This window comes from Lycorma delicatula, chromosome 1 (genome assembly GCF_047948215.1).
Source record: "Lycorma delicatula isolate Av1 chromosome 1, ASM4794821v1, whole genome shotgun sequence".
In the NCBI taxonomy this organism is placed as follows: Eukaryota; Metazoa; Arthropoda; class Insecta; order Hemiptera; family Fulgoridae; genus Lycorma; species Lycorma delicatula.
The window spans coordinates 201195075-201214987 of record NC_134455.1 but is presented as its reverse complement, the minus strand read 5'-3'; the positions used below and the strand labels follow the sequence as shown (position 1 = coordinate 201214987).

The window sequence follows — 19913 nt, the reverse complement described above, 5'->3', positions numbered from 1 at the left end:
CTCTGTATCAAGGAGTTAAAAGAGATGATGAAGAGATTTATGGATTTTCCAGGCTCTTAACTTCGTATGCTGTCTTTCATACTCCTCATATGGTATAGGTAGAATAAACTACTGTACTGAACAGCTGAAGTTAGTACTCTTATGACATTTTTGATCCTGATTACAACCTGATTTTCACATAAATTTTTATATTTTCCATAATTTTATCATTTAATTTTACATAATTAATTATACAGTGTAATCAAATACATTCACATGGTTACAATGTCATATAACTTCTATATCGCTATTTGACAATTCTATAATACTAGAATAACTTTTAAGGTATTCAAAAAAAATTGTGCACATAAATTTAAAGGCAGAATCTCAGTTGTACTGAAGTTCAAGATGAATCTTTTTGTAAAAGTTAAAAAGAAATTTACTATTATTTCAATACAAATACTAAAATAATATGAAAATCTTTCAAAATTAACACTGATATATATATGTAATATATATGACAAAGGTACAACCCAGCTTAGTTTCTCCAATTTTTACATTAAAGTGCTTTCGAGGGTTTCCCTTGAAACTGTACTTTACTGTACAGAACGGTATGCGTGGCTGGCCATAGACAATATTTTTATTTTGTTTTAATTTTTGACTACAAATTTTATAATATGAAACAATTTTTACTGTTTTAACTTTAATTTGTAATTTAAAAAAAAAAAATGTTGCTTAACGATCAGGGAAAGCCTCGAAATAACTTTTAATGTAAAAATTAGAGAAAATTAGGTAAGGTACGAAACATTGTTACATTCTGTACTGCTTGTGGAAAGCTAGGTTTTACTTTTGTCTGACATAATTATTACTGAGGAAGATATGGATAAATACAATAAGAAAAGAATTAATTTTACTAAATAAATTAAATATATATATATATATATATATATATATACATATAATTCCTTTTTTTTCTTATAATAAATATTTTACTAACTTAATTTTGCTGAACTATACAAAAATATTCTAACAATTAAATATATAAATATTATAGAAAATAAGGGATAAAACACAAAATTAATGTAATCTAATATCTAGTTTAACATTATATTGTTTTTAGATATTTTACAAAAAAACCAGAAATAAATAAATATATTACTCTCCTGAAGTAACTTATGGAGAGGAAAGTGATAATTTGTAAACCAACCAATAAGTTCACTTAAGATGACAATTAATACACAATTTATAAAATCTAAACGTGCATATATTTGCTCAGAGTAATAGAAAAAATTCTGTACTTAAAAAACTGTACAGAAATACTGTTATACAATCAAGTTTACTAAAATTAATGAGAAAGTGTACTGTATTAAGCACAGAAAATCTACAGAGAAATCAGTATCACAAAACAAGTTTTCTTTGATAATCTGACTTAAAAACTTCCACTGCATTTTATATAGAGGTTTATAAATATAGAATATAAGACATAATAATATGAAAGATTATATATTTTGAGTATTTCACAGCAAAATTACTAAAACTATCCATAATAAAGTTATACAAGTTATGTAATCTAACCTAATAAAGTCATACACAAATTTGTGTAAATAAATAATCTACAGCTAAGTTCCATCTAAAAATAATCACCAAAATGTCTTAAAAGTCTGTAAATAAATTATCAGTTAAAACAGGAGCACTGATTTCCAAACTGAAACAACATTCTTCAAACATCATGTAAAATGACAACATCAAAATTTATTTAAGTTATCTAAAGTTAATAAAATATAACTAGGTTTTATTTATTTTATATACATTAATTTCAATTCATCACAGATATTCTATTTGTAAAATTCCTCAAGAGAAACACTTTTCAATAAAAGTAAAATAAATACATAGAATTTGTTTTAATTAAAATTCTTTTCTGAATTCATTTTCTTTATTTTGATTAAAAAAAAATAATTCAGAAATGATATAGCGATGAAATAAGAATTCACATGATCGAGTCAAAAGCTATGATACAAATTAATTCTAACTGTACACCAAACATTTTTAAGAAATAATGGCATTACAGTTTCTCAAAAACGCAAAAAAAAAAAAAAAAATATTGTTAGATATCTTTTAAAAGATACATTTTTGTTAAATATACTATCCAACAAATATTGACTGGAACACTGTTATCAACTACTGTGGTGGCAGCCAATATGAAGAGTAACTTGCTGGACCAGCAGTCGAGGCTGCAGTAGTAGAAGGATTGAACTGTGACTGAGACTGTGGATGTTGTTGTTGATAATAAGGAGTATATTGTCCAATATGACTTGTGCCAACAGTTGGTTCTAATGCAGGAGGTGGTGGTGGTGGTGGCGGTGGAGGGGGTGGGGGATACATTCCTAATTGATGCATATGGAATGGAAGCTGGGAGTTATACATCTGAGGTTTCGAAGAATAGTGATTAAATGTAGGTCGATCAACTCTTGATTGTGGTTGGTGTAGCTGATGATGCTGGTCACCATTACCTGCAAAATAAATATAATAAATATTAATTTATATAAAAAAAAGACAATGAAATTAAACATGAATTCTGATGAAAAAGTTTAGTTCAATTAACAGACGAACTGAAAACATCAATTTACTGATGTGGATTATGATCACATCATACAGTGCATATGGTAATAATGGTAATGGAATGATGTCAAGAAGTGGCTAAAGTACAGCATTGTAATACAAAAAAATACTATGCAATGTTTCTATATAAAAAATCTGATCTAAAATGCGAGTTATTTTATACAACTTTCATATCTTTACAAAGACAACTTCCTTCCTGAAATGTATTTTTATATTTTGATTGTGTTAAGGAAAAATATGAGATTTAACTGGCTATAAAAAAAAAAATTAGTAAGGCATAATATGTTAAATTTCACATGTTAATATAAGCATTACCATAAATCAAATGTGTTTAATCTGTTTTATGAATCTAATAAATTTGTGAATGACAAGTGATGGATGAAATAAAATTGTGAACAAGTTATGAATTGAACTGTTCAAATTCTATTTCAATAAATTTTACTGTTTAAGTAAAATCACTGTGCACTCACCTAAGCCTTAAGCTAATGTAAACATATCATGCAACAAATGCAATTATTATTATTAAACAGTTGTAGTATTTATTTTTATCTGATGAAATAAATGAGAATTTTTTTTAAAGGTAACAAGATTTTTTATTTCCATTAAAATAAATTAACTACAGAAAATAGCTAAAATCTACTAATGATAAAGTTTTTCGAATTCAATCTAAAGTTTATGGCTAATTTTTTTCAATGCATTAATTATAAATTTATTCACGTATACTTTTCATGGAATTATAAATAACTGTAGTGTGACAACAATCTGTATATTTTTTGTATTTTTTTCTCACAACCATGGACTTCAATTAATTTGCTTATTATGAAGTAAATGGATCACCCGTATAGATATCAACTGTGCAGAATGAAGAATCCTGGACCATGTAATAAGAGGGCTGTTTTTTTCAACCTCCAATGGGATATAAAAAAACAGATAGACAAAACAAAATGACTTTATTGCTAAAAGTTGAGTAAGTATCTAACTTATTTTTCTACATAATCGCCAAAATAATTGAGGCATTTGTCATATTGTAACAAAAGCTATTGTCACAATATTTCTGATGAGGGAAAGCTAGGACACTAGCTTTCTGATGCCCTGTTCAAAGAAGTTTGCTGCCAGTGAGGTCTTGACAGCCTCCTGAAGTTCTTCGTTGGTGGTGAAGTGTGGTCTGCCTAATCCCGCCTTCAATTCTCGAAAGAGGTGATAATCGCTAGATGCTAGGTCTAGACTATGTGGTGGATGGTTGAAATCTTCCCACTTGAATTGTTTGCGGTCTTGCGTCATGTTGGCACAGTGCGGTCATGCATTCTTATGGATCAAAACCACGCCAAATGAGAGCATGTCTCTCCATTTGTTCTGGATCATTCTATGCAGGCAACATAAAAATTCACAATAAACTTATTTATTGTTGTCCTCTGCTCTATAAAGTCCACCAACAGGGCACCTTTATGGTCCCAAAAAACTAGCTACTGTTTGCCTGTTGCTCAGTGTCTTGAGTTTTTTTGGCTTGTTTGGAGAAGTATACATCCATTGCTTACACTGTTCTTTGGTTTCTGGATTGTCATACTGGATCCAAGTCTCATCACCAGTAATGATAGACTTTAAAAACTCTTTCCCCTTATTATCGTAATGCATAATAAACATTCAGGCTGACGCCATTCGCTGCATTTTGCAATCGTCACTCAACATTTTTGGAACCCAACATGCAGACAGTTTCTGGTATCCTAGGTCTTTAGTCACAATTGCGTACAGAGAAGAGCTTAGAATTTCTGCAGATAGTTCACTTACTGTAAACCTTTGTTTGTCGTGGACAAAATCATCAATATGCTAAACCAGGTGTACAGTAGCGACAGATTTGTGTCCTTGTCCACCTTCGTCATGGATGTCTGTTCGCCTTTCTTTAAATTTCCTATACCATTCCTGCACATTACTATTACTCATTAAATTTTCACCATACACTAGGCTCATTCTGCAATGGATTTTAGCAGTCCTACACCTTCTGTTTGCAGAAAATATATCACACTTCACAACTCGCACTTGGCTGGAGCATCAATCACAGCGGCCATGTTCAATTGCCTGCAGCTTGGCTTGGAGTGATGTAATGGAGCCAACAATGGCAGAGTTTGTGGTGAGGGAGTGGCACAATCGCACAACATGCAGACCTGGCTCCTGCCTATCTCTTGTTTACTTAAGATACACGATCAGAGGTAGAAAAAAAACAGCCCTCGTATTCTACAACTAAGTTATGATAAATATGTGTTGTAGTATAAGCAAAAATTTTCAAAATTCTTTTTAAAATTTAGAAAACTTATTTAATATAATGTTTCACTTGTATCTTTAGGGCAAAATTAAAGGAGATGATAAGGGATAAACAGAAGCACATATACAGAGTAGAATACAAAGCCATACAAAGGGGGAACTATAATTATGAGACTGGGTCAATCTAGCCAACTCCCAAAAACTTAAAGGTTAGAGTGTTATAGTGAGAAACACAGTAGGTGATTGGATCCATGCTCAAGAGTTAATGGAATCAATGAAAGCTACTGAATAGTACTGAAAGTAGCGTAAAGCTACTTTAATAGGAAGCGAAAAACTTAAAAAGTACTATATTTTCTCTAGAAGAGAAACAGAGTGAGGAAGATTTATAATTATTTTGGCTAGGTTAGTATTGACAGTCCTCTGGACAGTCATTTAGGAGTGACTGATGGCTGGCTTCTACTAACAAAAAACTTGAGATCTTAATGAAACATAATTAAATACAATTTATTGCAACAAAAAATTCAAAAACAGTAAATACTATTCATTTTACAATTTACATCAGAATAACAACTTTTACATTTACTTTTTAAAATTATATATATTTTTTATATTATTATAGTTCATTATTTCCTGACCTACAGAGCTGAAAATTCTAACAGATGTTACCTTTCATCTGGAAAGTATCATGTTCAAATCACTATCAGGCATTTTTCATATGCTACAAAATTTTTATTTCACATTCTATGCACAATCTTCTGGTATGGTGAATTAATCATAAAAAAATCTGCAGTAAGCTGTATGATTGGTTTTAAAAGTGTGAAGACCACATATCCTTACACAATGAAAATGTAAATGAATGGAAGCTCTCTGCTTCAATATGGTAAAAAAAAAAAGAAGCAACACACAATTATTTTCTTTCATTGATTCTGAGTCACTCTATCTACTAACTTAGAATAGCTGAAATGAATGTGTACAGACATTTTGACACATTGAAGCATATTATTATTTGCTTGTAGTTAGAATGGTCTAATCTGTGGCTGCACAAACCGATTTTGGAAAAGAAGAGCTTAGAAAGGTATCATTTTAATTGTGAAGTTCTCAGAATATCATGCAACTTACACAGATTGCTTATTTTTTCCAAGATAGTCCAGAATCAATAAATAGTCCTAAATTCTTTGCCTTGGTACTCAAAGAAATACTAGATCCTTAGATCATTACAGAAGGTGATTCACATAAATGTAATAAACTGAACTGAGAATAAGAAATGATTATCAGTCTAAGAAATTAAAATCTTTAATTTGTTGATTAATAAGCTGAATAGTGTAATGAAGAATTTTCACCATACTTTTATGTTACATAAATTTTAAATCATGTACATTCATTGTTTAATTACAATACTGTATAAAATCAATTCCTGTTAAAATTTACTACCTCCATTAACATATAAAGAAAATAGTAATGTTGAAAAATAATTATTTGTTAAATTTATTTACATCAAATTCACTGCCTACAAGTTAATATTTTTTTTGATGGCTGTTTAAATATGACTTCAACCAAACAACTAGCTATTGTGACATATTCACAGTTTTAGCAACAAACAGTATTGTGTTCAGTGGTAACAAAAACCTAACTTAAATCACCATTCTACTATTCACACCTCTTCTAAATCAACAAGGATTATATAAAACGTTTTGTATAACATGCAACTCTTACTGTTTGCAAGATGGGTGCTGCATTTGCCTACAAAAGATCAAATAATAAACATTTCTAACCACAGTTTTGGGTGTCTCAACATAAGCAAGAAGAATTTTTACTTCACTAAATAATGGTTAATAAAACTTGGAAACATCACTACCAACTAGAAAGAAAGGAACAGTCAAACTGCTGGCTGCAATGATATCTTTCAAAATGTTTATAACATAATTTTCAACAACTTTTATATATATACAGGATCATTCACAGGAACCGGATGTTTTTGAAGTGGTGGTACTCGGGCGTTCATGGTGGTGTCTGACGTTTCCTTTATTACATTTTAAATTACATGACTATTAAATTACATTTTAATAGCATTTACATTTTAGTCGTTGAGATGGAGCCATGGACGCTAGACCAACGCCTGTACGCGTATGACAGTTTTGTGCGAAATGACGAATCCATAACTGCTGTTCAGCGAGATTTCCGCCGTCAGTTTAATATCCATCAAGTGTCCCTTCTCGTAACACAATATTGTGATGGGTAAACAATCTTCGAACAAGTGGTTCAATATTAAAGAAAAAACCACCGGGTCCCCGACGAACTGCTAGCACTCCGGAGAACTGCTATCGAACGAATAAGGGAAGCCAGTGTCAGAAGCCCACGTCGCTCTATTCAGAGGCATTCAGCAGCGCTTCAAATGAGCACAAGTACGGTAAGACGAATTCTGCATACAGACCTGCATTTCCATCCTTACAAGATAGTAGTCGTGCAGTAGTTAAACGAGCAAGATTTCACGCAGCGATTACAATTTTGAAGACAAACGCTTCCATTTTTGAAGAAAATGAAAATTTTTTATTGTTAATGAGTGACAAAGCCCATTTTCATCTGAATGGCTTCGTCAACAAACAGAATTGCCGGTATTGGGTAGAAAGAAACCCACATCAGCTTCACGAGAGACCACTTCATAGCCCAAAGACATGACTGTCTGGTGTGCAATAGGAAAGGTCGGTGTTATTGGACCATATTTTTTTGAAGAAAATGACGCTGCTGTAACTGTAACAGCTGATCGTTACATTGCAATGTTGAATACGTTTTTCATCCCTGAGTTAAGAAACCGGGGAATCAATTTTCAAAATGTGTTATTCCAGCAGGATGGAGCTACAGCGCACACAGTGAGGGCAACGATGGCTGTTCTCCGTAACTTGTTTCTGGGACGTATCGTTTCCAGATTCGGCGACATTCCTTGGCCCCCTCGGTCCCCCGACTTGAGTAGTTGTTATTTTTTTCTGTGGGGGTTTCTGAAATCGCGTGTGTACGGCAATAAACCGCATACATTGGAGGACCTAAAGATCGCAATTCGTCATCACGTCACCCAGATTGATGTAGGCATGCTGCAAAGAATTGAGGCCAGTTACCGTGAAAGGCTACAACAATGTATTGCCCAAAATGGACATCACTTGCCGGACATAATTTTTCGTTCATGAGTAAGTAACAAATGCTTTGATTTAACAAGTGTTTCAGTACCAATAAAACTTTTTTAAAGTAAATATTCAATTTTTTATGATTATTTAAAAAATATCCGGTTCCCGTGAATGACCCTGTATATAAATATATATAAAGATAAGAAATCATTTTTTTTTTTTTTAATAAAAGTATATTTAACAGAATAAACCTTTGTAAAAAATAATCTTATAAATCTGATTGTCTTACCAACCATCTGGCTTTTTTGGTTTTAATTATTGGTTACAAGAGTAAAATAATTTGAAAAAAATCACTTTTTGAAGAATTCTTACTTAGAAAAGATGGGTATTCAATTGAAATGATATCATGTGTGGTTGATTCACTGTGTTCATACCTCCACTAGTTTTTCTTTTATTCTAAATTCTAGAGTTCTGAGAGCAATTTTGACTCGCCTAGAAAGTAAGAAATGATGATTTTCTGCTATATTTTGCCTGTGGAGCATCCCTTTTGATGGTCCAACAATAACCGGCCAGCATATTAGGATTCCAATTTCTTTGATACCTCTTTTCCATAGCTGAAATCGTTCCCATGCTCATCGCTTACTGCGTCAAGATATTGAGATCGTTAAGATTTTCTTGAGTCAGTAAATGAGACTCAGATGAACTGCTTTGTTCAAAAGCTGTACCACCAGAATCTGTTTCTTTTACTTCCTTAGTTCCATCAGATTCACATGTTCTGGAGACTTTGGTATGGGCAATTCTTCACAGTGTGGAACTGGTCTCATTGAGATTGGAAGTTAGGGTACACCATTGTATGTTCTGATCTTGACGTAATCCCTTAATGTTCGTTAAGCAGAAATAACAGTCAGGAGAGTGATATTTGGGTTCCCTCCAAATCATAGGGATAGCAAATGGCATGTGCCATTTTTCCATGCAGTAAGAAGCCTAGAACACAATAAGCAATAGATATGTGGGGCCCAGGTCCTTGTTTAGTCCCCGACTTTACACCCAAAATAAAGTTCATAACACTTTTTTACTAACAGAGTAAGGTTTCACCTTTGGGACTTCACCACATACATAACAAAAATTGATAGGATGATTTAAACAAACTGTAGGCATTTTGTAACTAATGACTAATTAAAAGAAATACAAGTTGTAAATATGTAATGCACAATAATTCAGACACACAAAGCACTCACAAAGATGTTTTTACTGATTCACTACTATGTCACAACTGGCATCGTTCTGTTGAATGTGTGCTACACTAGATTACATTAGTACATGGCTATACACATCTGAACCTGCACAACAGTAACAATGCTACCCTTTGAATTCGCTCATTTGGTTCCACCATATTTACAATGATCTAGGAGCTTTTACTTGGCAATAGACAAATGGACGAAAGACCATTTAAAAGTATTAAAATAACAAAAAAAAAAAAACTGTGGGTGAAGGAGAAATTCTGAATACATATTTGAAAAAGGATGAAAAAAATTGCATTAAGTACACTTACTGGTACTCGTGACACAAAAATCATGTTGACCAGTGTTATTTGTCTAAAAAAATAAAAATATATCACTTATATAGTAAGTATATAAAAAGTTATTTCTCACATGGCACACATTAAAAATTACACCTGTAAATAAAAAAAATGTTAAATATAAACATTAAACACCATTCAAAAGTTGTAAGTGATCAGTGGAAATTTAAAAACGTTCACATCACATTACACAGCAATCAAATTAGATGATTATTAAACTTCTTTGTGAAATACTTCAAAAGCAGAGAAATTTGGCATAGATGTTGGAATATGGTAATCATCCTCCTCAACTCACTAACTGGAGCAATAAAATTTTGGTTGTGTGCTTGGAAAAGTAGTATCAGCTTGTTTTTCTTTATTTTCTTGAAAACTATGCCAAGGAAATGTACTTATCAAAATCAAAATTTACATAATTTTCAAAAACTTGGTAATTTTTTTTAATCAACAAAATAAAAATGGAAATTAACCAGCAAAAATATTATATCTATGATTTTTTATGATCGATCTTATGATTACCTTCACAGAAAATACAGTATACATATAAAATAAAATTTCAAGCACAAAATCTGTAATAGCAAACATATGGCAAATGATTTAAAAAACTACACCTTTCACCAGTTTTAAGACAAGACGAGAATTAGACTAAGAGCAACTCATGTTGAATTCTCACATTTCTTTGTTTCCTCTGTCACATTTCTTAATTATTATGAATTAATAATTTGGGAGATATAATATCTCTTCTAATTAAAATAATATATATATTATTTTACTGAAATTAACATTTTTAAGATTCATATTATTCTTCTGTTCTGTTAAATTATATTAAATAAACCAACTAGTACAGAGTATTGATATAAAACATATCTTACCTTAATTTTTATAAGGTATGTATATCTGAATATTCTGTACTAGGTGGTTTATTTAATTTAAAAAAAAAAAATTGACCATGTAGTGATTTAATCAAATTGACCATGTAGCGAAAACTAGAAATCAAAAGGATATTATAAATGTCAAAACAAAAGGAGCAATCAACGTATATTCAGATCACTACCTTTTGGAAATAAAAAGTTAAATTCCAAACAGACCAAACCAAGAACACTAAGGAAACATTAGGATATAATCAACAAAAGTATCAGGAACAAGATTTAGACAAAGACTGAATCGAAATGAGAAACCCTTACCAAGGCAAGAAAAGGAATAGTGGAACCAAAAAGGAAACTGAGACAAAGATGGTGGAATGGAGAATGTGACAAGGTGCTGGAGGAAAGAGCAGAAGTGTGGAAACTATGGCAATTCACAAACAGAGGATAAATGGAACAAATTTAGGAAAAAATTAAAACAATAAGATACACCAAGAGAAAATACAAGACAAGTGGGAAAAATAGAGAAAGTCTTCAAGATGTGTGACACTAGGGACTTCTACAAGACCTTCAAAGAAAAACTATGAGGATACCAGCCAGTAAACTTATGCTTCAGGTAAAGGGAAGGAAAACTGGTGGCACTCAACAAGGAAAACTGCCAAATATTAGTGGACAATTTCCAGACATTACTTAACTGTTATGAATCCAAGAAATGACTTTGATTCAAAACAAAGATTCCCAATATGGAATCAAAACCACCCACAGACAAAATCTAATTCATCATAAAAACTCTAAAAAATAACATATCACCAGAAAAAGATGGGATCATGGCAGAAATGCTAAAATATAGAGAAAAGGTAGTCGTGAAGAAAATACACCAGATCTACAAGGAGATATGGAAGATGGAGATGTGTGCTTCCAGATGACTGCAAATGTGCACTCATCCACCCACTGTACAAGAAAGGAAACTGAACGGACACCAAAAACTACAGAGGAATATCACCTCACTGTAACCTACAAAGCCCTATTATACAAAGCTGATGAGACGAAAAAAAGCAGACCATCTAATATGAGAATATCAAGGAGGATTCAGAAAGGGCTGTACAGAACAAATCTTCAGCCTTAAAAACATCTTGAGACTCTAAGCACTAAGATACACCAACACCACTGTCACATTCGTGGATTTAAAAAAAGTGAATGACTCCATTGACAGACAATTGATTTTTAAAACACTAAAAGAATTCGGCATCAACAGGAAAACAAGAACTCTAATCAAACCAACTCCAAAGATAAATTCTTTGAAGAAATATCAGAACAGTTTGAAATAAAAAAAAGGAGTGAAACAAGGCAATGGGCTATCACCCAATCTATTCAACCAAATTTTAGAAAAAAATTGTAACATGGAAACAAGAACTGGAAAAAGAAAACATCAAAGGGATAAAATTAGGAAAAGTAAAGACAATGTGTTAATAGAGTGTTTAGCATTTGCAGATAATATTGCCTTACTAGTGCAGCAAGGAGGAAGCACAAGAAAAAATCAAGAAACTGGCATAGAAATCTCTTACAAAAAGAGTACATGTAAACTAAACACCAAAAGGAAAAATACACAGCAACAACAAAAAAGTAGAAAACTTTACAGATGCAACCCAACTGATTGGATAAAACACCAAACACAGAAAGTTAAAAAATTGGAACAAGCATATGGAATTACGCAAAACAGATACAACAAATGCAGTGTATCCTACAAAGCCAAAATCAGACATTACAACAAACTGGAAGGGCTATACGCATCAGAATACCTAAAACTTAACAAGAAAGGAGATATACAACAAATGAGAAAAGAAAATACTCAGGAAAATATTAGAATCAAGGAAAACAGTAGACGGCACCTGGAAAATATGGATGAACACACAGAGCCTTTACAAACACACAGAGACCTTCACGCACATCATGTGGAAGACACGCAAATGTCTATGGACACCTCACAGAAATGTACAATGACAGACTGACCAAAAGGATCTTTAACCACCTTAAACAGATGAAATCAACGACCAACTGGGTTAAAGAAAAACAAAAGGATCTGGAAGAAATGAAGATTACAGAAGACGTCATACAAGATAGAAATGAATTCAGAAAAATAATTAACTGATTTAAGAACGTCAAGGACAAAGATTACAAACCAAGCACAGCCAAGAGTAATGATGAACAGAAGAGGAATTAAAGTAAAAAGATGAAAAAGATCTGGGAAGAAAAGAATAAGCTCAACATCTAACAGCACCTTGGTGCTAGATGTTGACCAAAACAAATATGAATGAATGAATGAATACATATATAGAAGAGAAAAAGAAACAAATCCAACAGTGACATAGCCTATGAGTATGTTGATAAATTAATTTCAAAACCATTTTCATACAACCTTTATTCTTGGCATGATGTTATAAAAACATTATGATCACCTCGTCTAGGAATTCTACACTATAGGAAGTAAACAAACAAATGGATTCCAATTCTTGACTGAATCTTCTAGATTGAATCAATGAAGTAGGAGGCAAGTAAAGGACCTAAAAAAAGTTGAGCTTGTACAGCAGCTTGGTTTTGTAATAATAGATCTGATGAAAAATAATAACTAGTAAAATTGTTTATAAGTTTTAACAGCTAAGTTTTATACTAACTAGTATAAAATATTGATTTTATGAAAAAAAAAAAATACATTTCAAAATTTCTAGAAATTTGTTATAATTTTTGATGTTGATTCAATAGTTTTCCTGGTATGAAATATAAATTGTCAAAAAATTAAGGAAACACCAGTCACGAATCTGTGCCATTGTTTTCTAATTCAGTTAAAAACTAGAGAGAATTCTTGGGAGAATGATCTCAGTAGGCATCCTAACATCTATATCAAAATTTCACTTTCTGGGATAGTCATTGAAAAAATCCTAACTTGGCTATAGTTACTGAAAAATGCTTATGTGCACATGATTTTCAGCCCAACTCATAAGAACATTTTTACAGAAGTTAGGAATATAAGGAAGTATTACATTTGTAAATGTAAGCAGAAATAATCTTTTACTTTAAGTCAGTAAGAAAGTAGGTGCTTGTTGACATTACACGCTTAACAGAACTAAATAGGTACTCTGGGAAAAGAGTAACGGGCCCATTGGCATTTGTGGAGTTGGTCTGATGTCCAACTGATTTTGCAAAGTACAGGGCCTAAGATTCATAATGGATCCTGCACACTATTTCATATCTTATTACAACACATGCATTCAATAAACTTTGTTTCTAATGAGACACTCATTAAATATAGTACAGCACTTCCTCGTGTGTCTGAGTCATATATTACATAATTTTTCTATAAAAAAAATTAATTGTTATGGAAACTATTTTCACATTAATTTAGTGTATGCTAAAAATCTAATAAGGGAGAAATGTGGAAGTAAAGTCAAAGTTGCACAGCCATACTGTATTCAAAAAGTCAATAGCAATCAACTTGCACTTTCAATTAGCCAAGCTCTTGGCCCTATGTGTTGATAAAAAAATTAAATTCCGAAATGTTAGAAAATTTTTTTTAAGTCTCACTGATGAAGTCTCAGATAGTCCCTATGAGTATTCATGATACAAAATCTAAGATTAATGGCAATGTGTTATTAAACTGACTATGTAACAGAAGCCATCACTCAGCACAGTCATTACATATTAAATATTTGCAAATTTTGAATGGAACATTTCGGACCCCTCTTTACAAACAGCATAGCAGTGACTGATCTTTCAATTTCTTAGCTTCACAGAACTTTAACTAGTAATAGTAGTTCAATGTAGTGGAATCTTTAGAATTTTGATAAAAAAAAAAATATTTTAATTAATTTATTTCAGTAGGCACTGAATATCTTTTATTTGTATGACCTACATTTTATACACTAACAGACTAAAGGTCTGGCAGTAGCCAGACTGTTATAGCAGATTTAAAACTGAAGTAACATTAAAAATAATTATTTAACATTTAATGTAATAAATTACACATTCATATCTATCTATTATATAACAGCAAACTTTAAGATCATATTAAATAAATCTAGATTTTATGAAGTATATATCTTCGTAGTTTTAAAAGTAATGGAGGATTGTTTAGAACTATTTTAAATGATATCTTTTGAATAACAATTCAATAAGTTAATAATAAACACAAGCAATACAATGGTAAGCTATAATAATGAGTAAATATTATTTTCAAAAGTAAATTTACCTAAACGACCACGCTTTATTTCAGGTTGCTTGTTTTCATCTGAAATAAACAATACACAAAATTTTCCAGTTAATGTACAATACAATACATTAAACGTAAAAATTAATTCGTTTATTGAATGCAAAACTAGGTATACATAATGCAGCAGTACAATGAAACAGAAAAACCACATAACTCCACAAAAAAATTTTATTAAGTACTATTAAATGAACAAAAAGTATACCTGAAATCTATAACAGTGGTTAAATAATGTACTATAACAAGTACTAAGTTTTATAAGTTTCTGGCAAAAAAACAAAATCAAGAAATCTGTTAAAAAATTAAAAAAAAAGATTTTAATAATTTACTCATTTCAAATACAATAAAAAATTTTAAGTATATTATATAAGATAATAATAATCACTCATCTGTGAAATGGTTAATATATTTACATAAATTTTATGTATACATTTCATGTATAGTGTTCCTAAACTACACAAAAAAACTTTACGAATGGGTTCTTTTCATTATAGAAACATAAAAGTAAATGTTTATCTAGTGGCTGGGAAGTCATCGTACTTCCTAGAGTTAGAACTAAAATTTGGTAGAGTTATAAATGAAAAATGCGATATAATGAATTATTTTATTTACTCACTTGATATATATTATTACTTTTAATGGTCCACTGGATCTGTGTGTTCATCCTCATGTTGTACACACAATTCTATACATTGCCACATCTTCTGTGACATGTGTTGGGGGCATTTCTGGTGTTACGTTACAGCAGGCGTCCCTCACAGCAACACACACTTCTTCAATTGTGGTGTAGCAACGTGCAGATACATGTGCCTTAATAATGAATTTCTGGTGTGGTGAGACCAGGACTTTGTGGTGGCCATGGTAATTGAGCTGGTGATGCTGGAGTACTATGGCCAATCCAACGTCCTGGAAATTTTTCATTAAAAAACGCATGGACTTATAGAGCAAAATGTACAGGTTCCATGAGATCCTTCTCTTGAAGCTGTGGTATTAACCATGCCTCCAATATCTCTAAATAAGTTTGTGCATTTACTAGCCTGCCAAAAAAATTAAGGATCAAACAAATGACGAGCCGGCATTCCAGCCCATATCATGACGTGCGGTGGATTTATTTCCAACTCTGTTGTGTAATAAGGATTTTCTTTCACCCAAAATAACACATTTGTCAGTAAAAAGCACCTTTCCATGGTGCACTGTTGTGGGGAATTTTTCTAATAAAGCCCAGCAAGATGCTGCGTGGCATTCTATGTCTGCATCTGACAATTCATTGATGGACATCAGAGGACATGGCCTAACTTTTAAATACTTTTTTGTATGGTCTTGCACTGTCACCCGCAGTAAACAAAGTTCAGGTGATTTTTTACAAGTTGATTTCAATTCAAACTCACATTTTTCCCAGGTCAACATTGTTGCTTTTTGTGGTGGCAGCTTATTCAAGTGTTTCCAAAACATATCATTAATTATCTTCTTCATTGTTTGATTTGTATGTTGTCGTTCATGAACCCATACACTTGTTACTAACTGCTTCTCGATGCTGTAATACTAATGTCAGTCATTTTAGCACAATTGTCTTTTACTCAGGATGTGTGACATCGTAAAAAAACTGTTGCCAACCAATCCCAATGAAAATAATACATGTTCTGAACACATATCCTAACTCATATTTTTCGTTAACTTTAGGGGTATGGTGACTTCCTGGCCACACTGCAGAAACAATTTAAATAAAATAGCTCATCTGCAATGATTCTGATATTTTTAATAAAATTTCATATATGTGATTAAATTTAAGTTAACCATAGGAAAAAGACTGCTTCCATACTTAGAAATAGCAGTAACAGGTTAATATTAAAATCGTAAATATCTCTGCAACCTGAAGTATTCTATTTATGAGGGGTGTTTTTTAAGTAAGAGCGTTTTCAATTTGCCGCCATTAGATGTGGTGGAAATTGATGGTGCTAATGTAGCATGTCTATTTAAATCAACAATCATCTATTTACAATAATAGGTTAACATTATTCGCATTAGTTGATGTATATAGCCTGGCTGAAATGAGTGTTACAATTAATAATTGTGCAAGTTGTGAAGTGCGATCAGTAATTCATTATCTATCGGTGAAAAACAAATCTGCTACTAATATTGATAGAGAAATTGTCAATGTTTATGGACCCAGTGTTAGGTGTGAAGGTAAAGTTTGCCAATGTTGTTTGTTTTGTAGAGGAAGAACGTATATTCATGATGAAGAACGTAGTGGTTGCCCAACTGTCATCACAGATGAATTGACTGAAAATGTGAATGCAAAAATCCGTGAAAATAGAAGGCTTACTGTTTCTCAATTATCGATTGAATTTCCTTTTGTTTCGTGATCAGCAATTTACAACATTTTAGCTGAAAAACATACAAAGAAAAACATCTTGCAGCAGTTCAAACATTTTTGAGACGTAATGAAAATGAAGGTTATACAAACACATTGTGACTAGAGATGAAATGTGGATATATTATACAATTGTTGAGACAGAGCAGTAATCAATGCAATAGTGGCATTCATCATCCTGAAAACATTTAAGCAAGAAGGTTCAAAAAAGCTTATGGCTACGGTTTTTTGAGATGCCAAAGAGATATTGCTGACTGAATTTCTTGAAGGTGGAAGAACTGTTAATGCCGATATATACTGTGAAATGCTAACAAATCTTTGACATTCAATTCAAAACAAAAGATGCGGGAAGCTGACCAACAGAATTTTGTTTCTCCATAATAACACAAGGCCTCACAGGTAAACAAAACCACTGAACAATTGCAACAATTTCATTGGGATCTTTGAACATTTGCCTTACAGTCCAGATTTTCCATTGAGTGTTTATTACATTTCTCTCCATTTAAAACAGTGGCTTGCATTGCAGAAGTTTGAAGATGATGAGGAATTGCAAAACAGAGTAATTAATTGGTTCAAATCACAGGTGGGAGAATTCTTCAGTAATGGAATAATGAAGCTGGTAAGCCGATATCAAAAATGTATTGCAGCCAATGTGAAAAAGTATTGGCAAATAAGTAGAAAAATAGTATTTTATATATATATATATATATATATAAAAAAGTATATATATACTATTTTTACAGTATATATAATGATAATGTCTCCAAGAAACTCTGATTATAATTAAAAATATAAATATACAGTATTTGGGCTTTAGGACTAAAAGGGGGAATTGTCAGTTTTTAACAAATTACATAAAAACGATTTTAAACTTGAATTTATAAAATCTCCCTTTAAGAGATATAAATCCAAAAGGTCAAAATGAGCTTTGGAAAAGAGCTGATTAGAGTTAGGATGCAATGAAACCTCCACAATAGATTGATTGATTTTGTTTGTTAGGATTATTTTTTAAGAAATTAACCACAGGATATCTGGAAAACGTTTAGATCACAGAGTATTTATTCTTGTGATTTTTTAATAATGGTCTTAGTCAAATATTGGAAAATGGAAGTACAGCAAATCTTTTATAATAATTAATCAAAAGTAAATTGTAAATGTTCAGTTTCATTTTCTACATCACATCTAATAAAAAAATTATGTACCTAATTTTATATCAGATCACTTATTATATATTTTATATAACATACTATGTCATTGTATATATCAGTTTCCAAAAAGTTAAATAAAAACTAAAATAAGATCTATTAATTTATTTACACCACATCACTCAATTGTTATAATATGAATCTTTATAATATATTATCATTACAATTTTCTTTTATTTATTTACTGGTATATGTTAATAATTTTAAATCAATTATTATCAGGCAATATATGATTAAGAGAGATGGACTGGTTTCTTGCTCCATAAACTAAGATGTACTATAACTGCCCGCGCTGTTTATGCTTTATCAATCAAATAATATTTATGTATTTAAACAATAAAGTATGATGCCTGTTTGGCAGATTCAACTCTAACCATTAAAAGTTAGTTTTTAGTTTAAACATCTGAATTATCATCCTCAAAAAAAAAGAAAAAAGTGAACAACACAGGACGGTTAAATTAGGCTTGATGAATAAATCTTTCTCAATAATAACTAACTGTAAACATTTAAATTTATGATAAAATTAGCAAACATTACCTCTGGTTGGAGACTGATCTTGCAACTGCTGCTGATGTTGATCTGGAGACTGTTGATGTTGAGATGTACCTTGCCACTCACCTGTATAACATTTAAAATATCTTCAAAAAAGGGAAGATAATTTACAGGAGTATAGTAAAGTTATATACACACAAAAATTATACATAATTTTTAACAGGCAGCTAGAATACAAATCTATGCTGAAGTAAAGCATGGTGATCTGTAAAGAAAAAAACATAAGCAAATAGAACATTTGAAAGAATTTAAATAAATTTAAAAATTTTATCGTGCTTGATAAAACATTTAAAAAAGTAAAAAAAAAGATTGTAGAAATAATATAAGAAAGAAAACCAAATACTTGTAAAACTATACTAATATGTACTTATTCTACTAAAATAAGCTGATGAAAATAACATTTACAAATATTAAATAAATAAATAAAAATAAACAAATACAATAAAATTAAATTGTCAATATTTTAATTGAAAATTAGAAAAAAGATTACCTAAAAATTAGAGAAATTAAATAAGCATGATTTGTGATGGTTATAAAAGGTAAACTTATCCATGAAAAAAAAGGAAATTTAAAGTTCTATGGAGTGTAAATACCAATGAATACTTTTTAACAAAACTGAAAAACTGAGAGACATGACTGAACAACGAAAGAAACAAAATCAAGTGATATGAATGATAATGCAAGTATAGATGTGTAATGTTGCTAAAACACAATTTCACATAATGTGGATTAAGTAAAACTTTCCTATAAATCACACAAGAAAGTAAAAAAAAAAAAAAAAAAAAAAAAAAAAATAAATGTCAACAAGAAGCATCATCAGTAAAATAATAAAAATAAAAATGCTGTAAGAAAAATATTAGTAAAATAATACTGAAGTTAATATACACTGATAGTTTTAAGTTAAATGGATTAGCTGAAAAAAGAAAAAAATTAGTACACTGAATACAACAAATTACAATTTTAAAACATGGCTGCTGTCTTCCCCTACCACAAAATATAAAATAAAATAACTAAAAGAGTAAAATAAGTTATTTTAAAAGTTTAAAATATCATCCAAGTTTCCTGCAAACATAAAATGAAAAAAAAAAAAAAAAAAAACAATTCATTTATTATAA

At 30.9% G+C, this 19913-nt stretch overlaps 1 protein-coding gene across 6 annotated transcripts in view; it reads right to left on the bottom strand.

Annotated features, from left to right (window-relative positions):
* Positions 1-1018: 1018 nt before the first annotated feature.
* The window catches only part of LOC142327464 (uncharacterized), a 154896-nt gene continuing 136001 nt past the window's right edge, over positions 1019-19913 (bottom strand). For 3 of the 6 annotated variants that reach the window (XM_075370567.1, XM_075370600.1, XM_075370593.1), the window contains 3 exons: positions 18784-18864; positions 14653-14691; positions 1019-2489 (listed from right to left, as the gene is read on the bottom strand). In XM_075370567.1, the coding sequence (XP_075226682.1) occupies positions 2158-2489; positions 14653-14691; positions 18784-18864 (452 nt within the window). In that variant the 3' untranslated portion in view covers positions 1019-2157. The remainder of the gene's footprint in view (positions 2490-14652; positions 14692-18783; positions 18865-19913) is intronic. The other 3 variants (XM_075370585.1, XM_075370609.1, XM_075370578.1) reach the window with 2 other exon arrangements.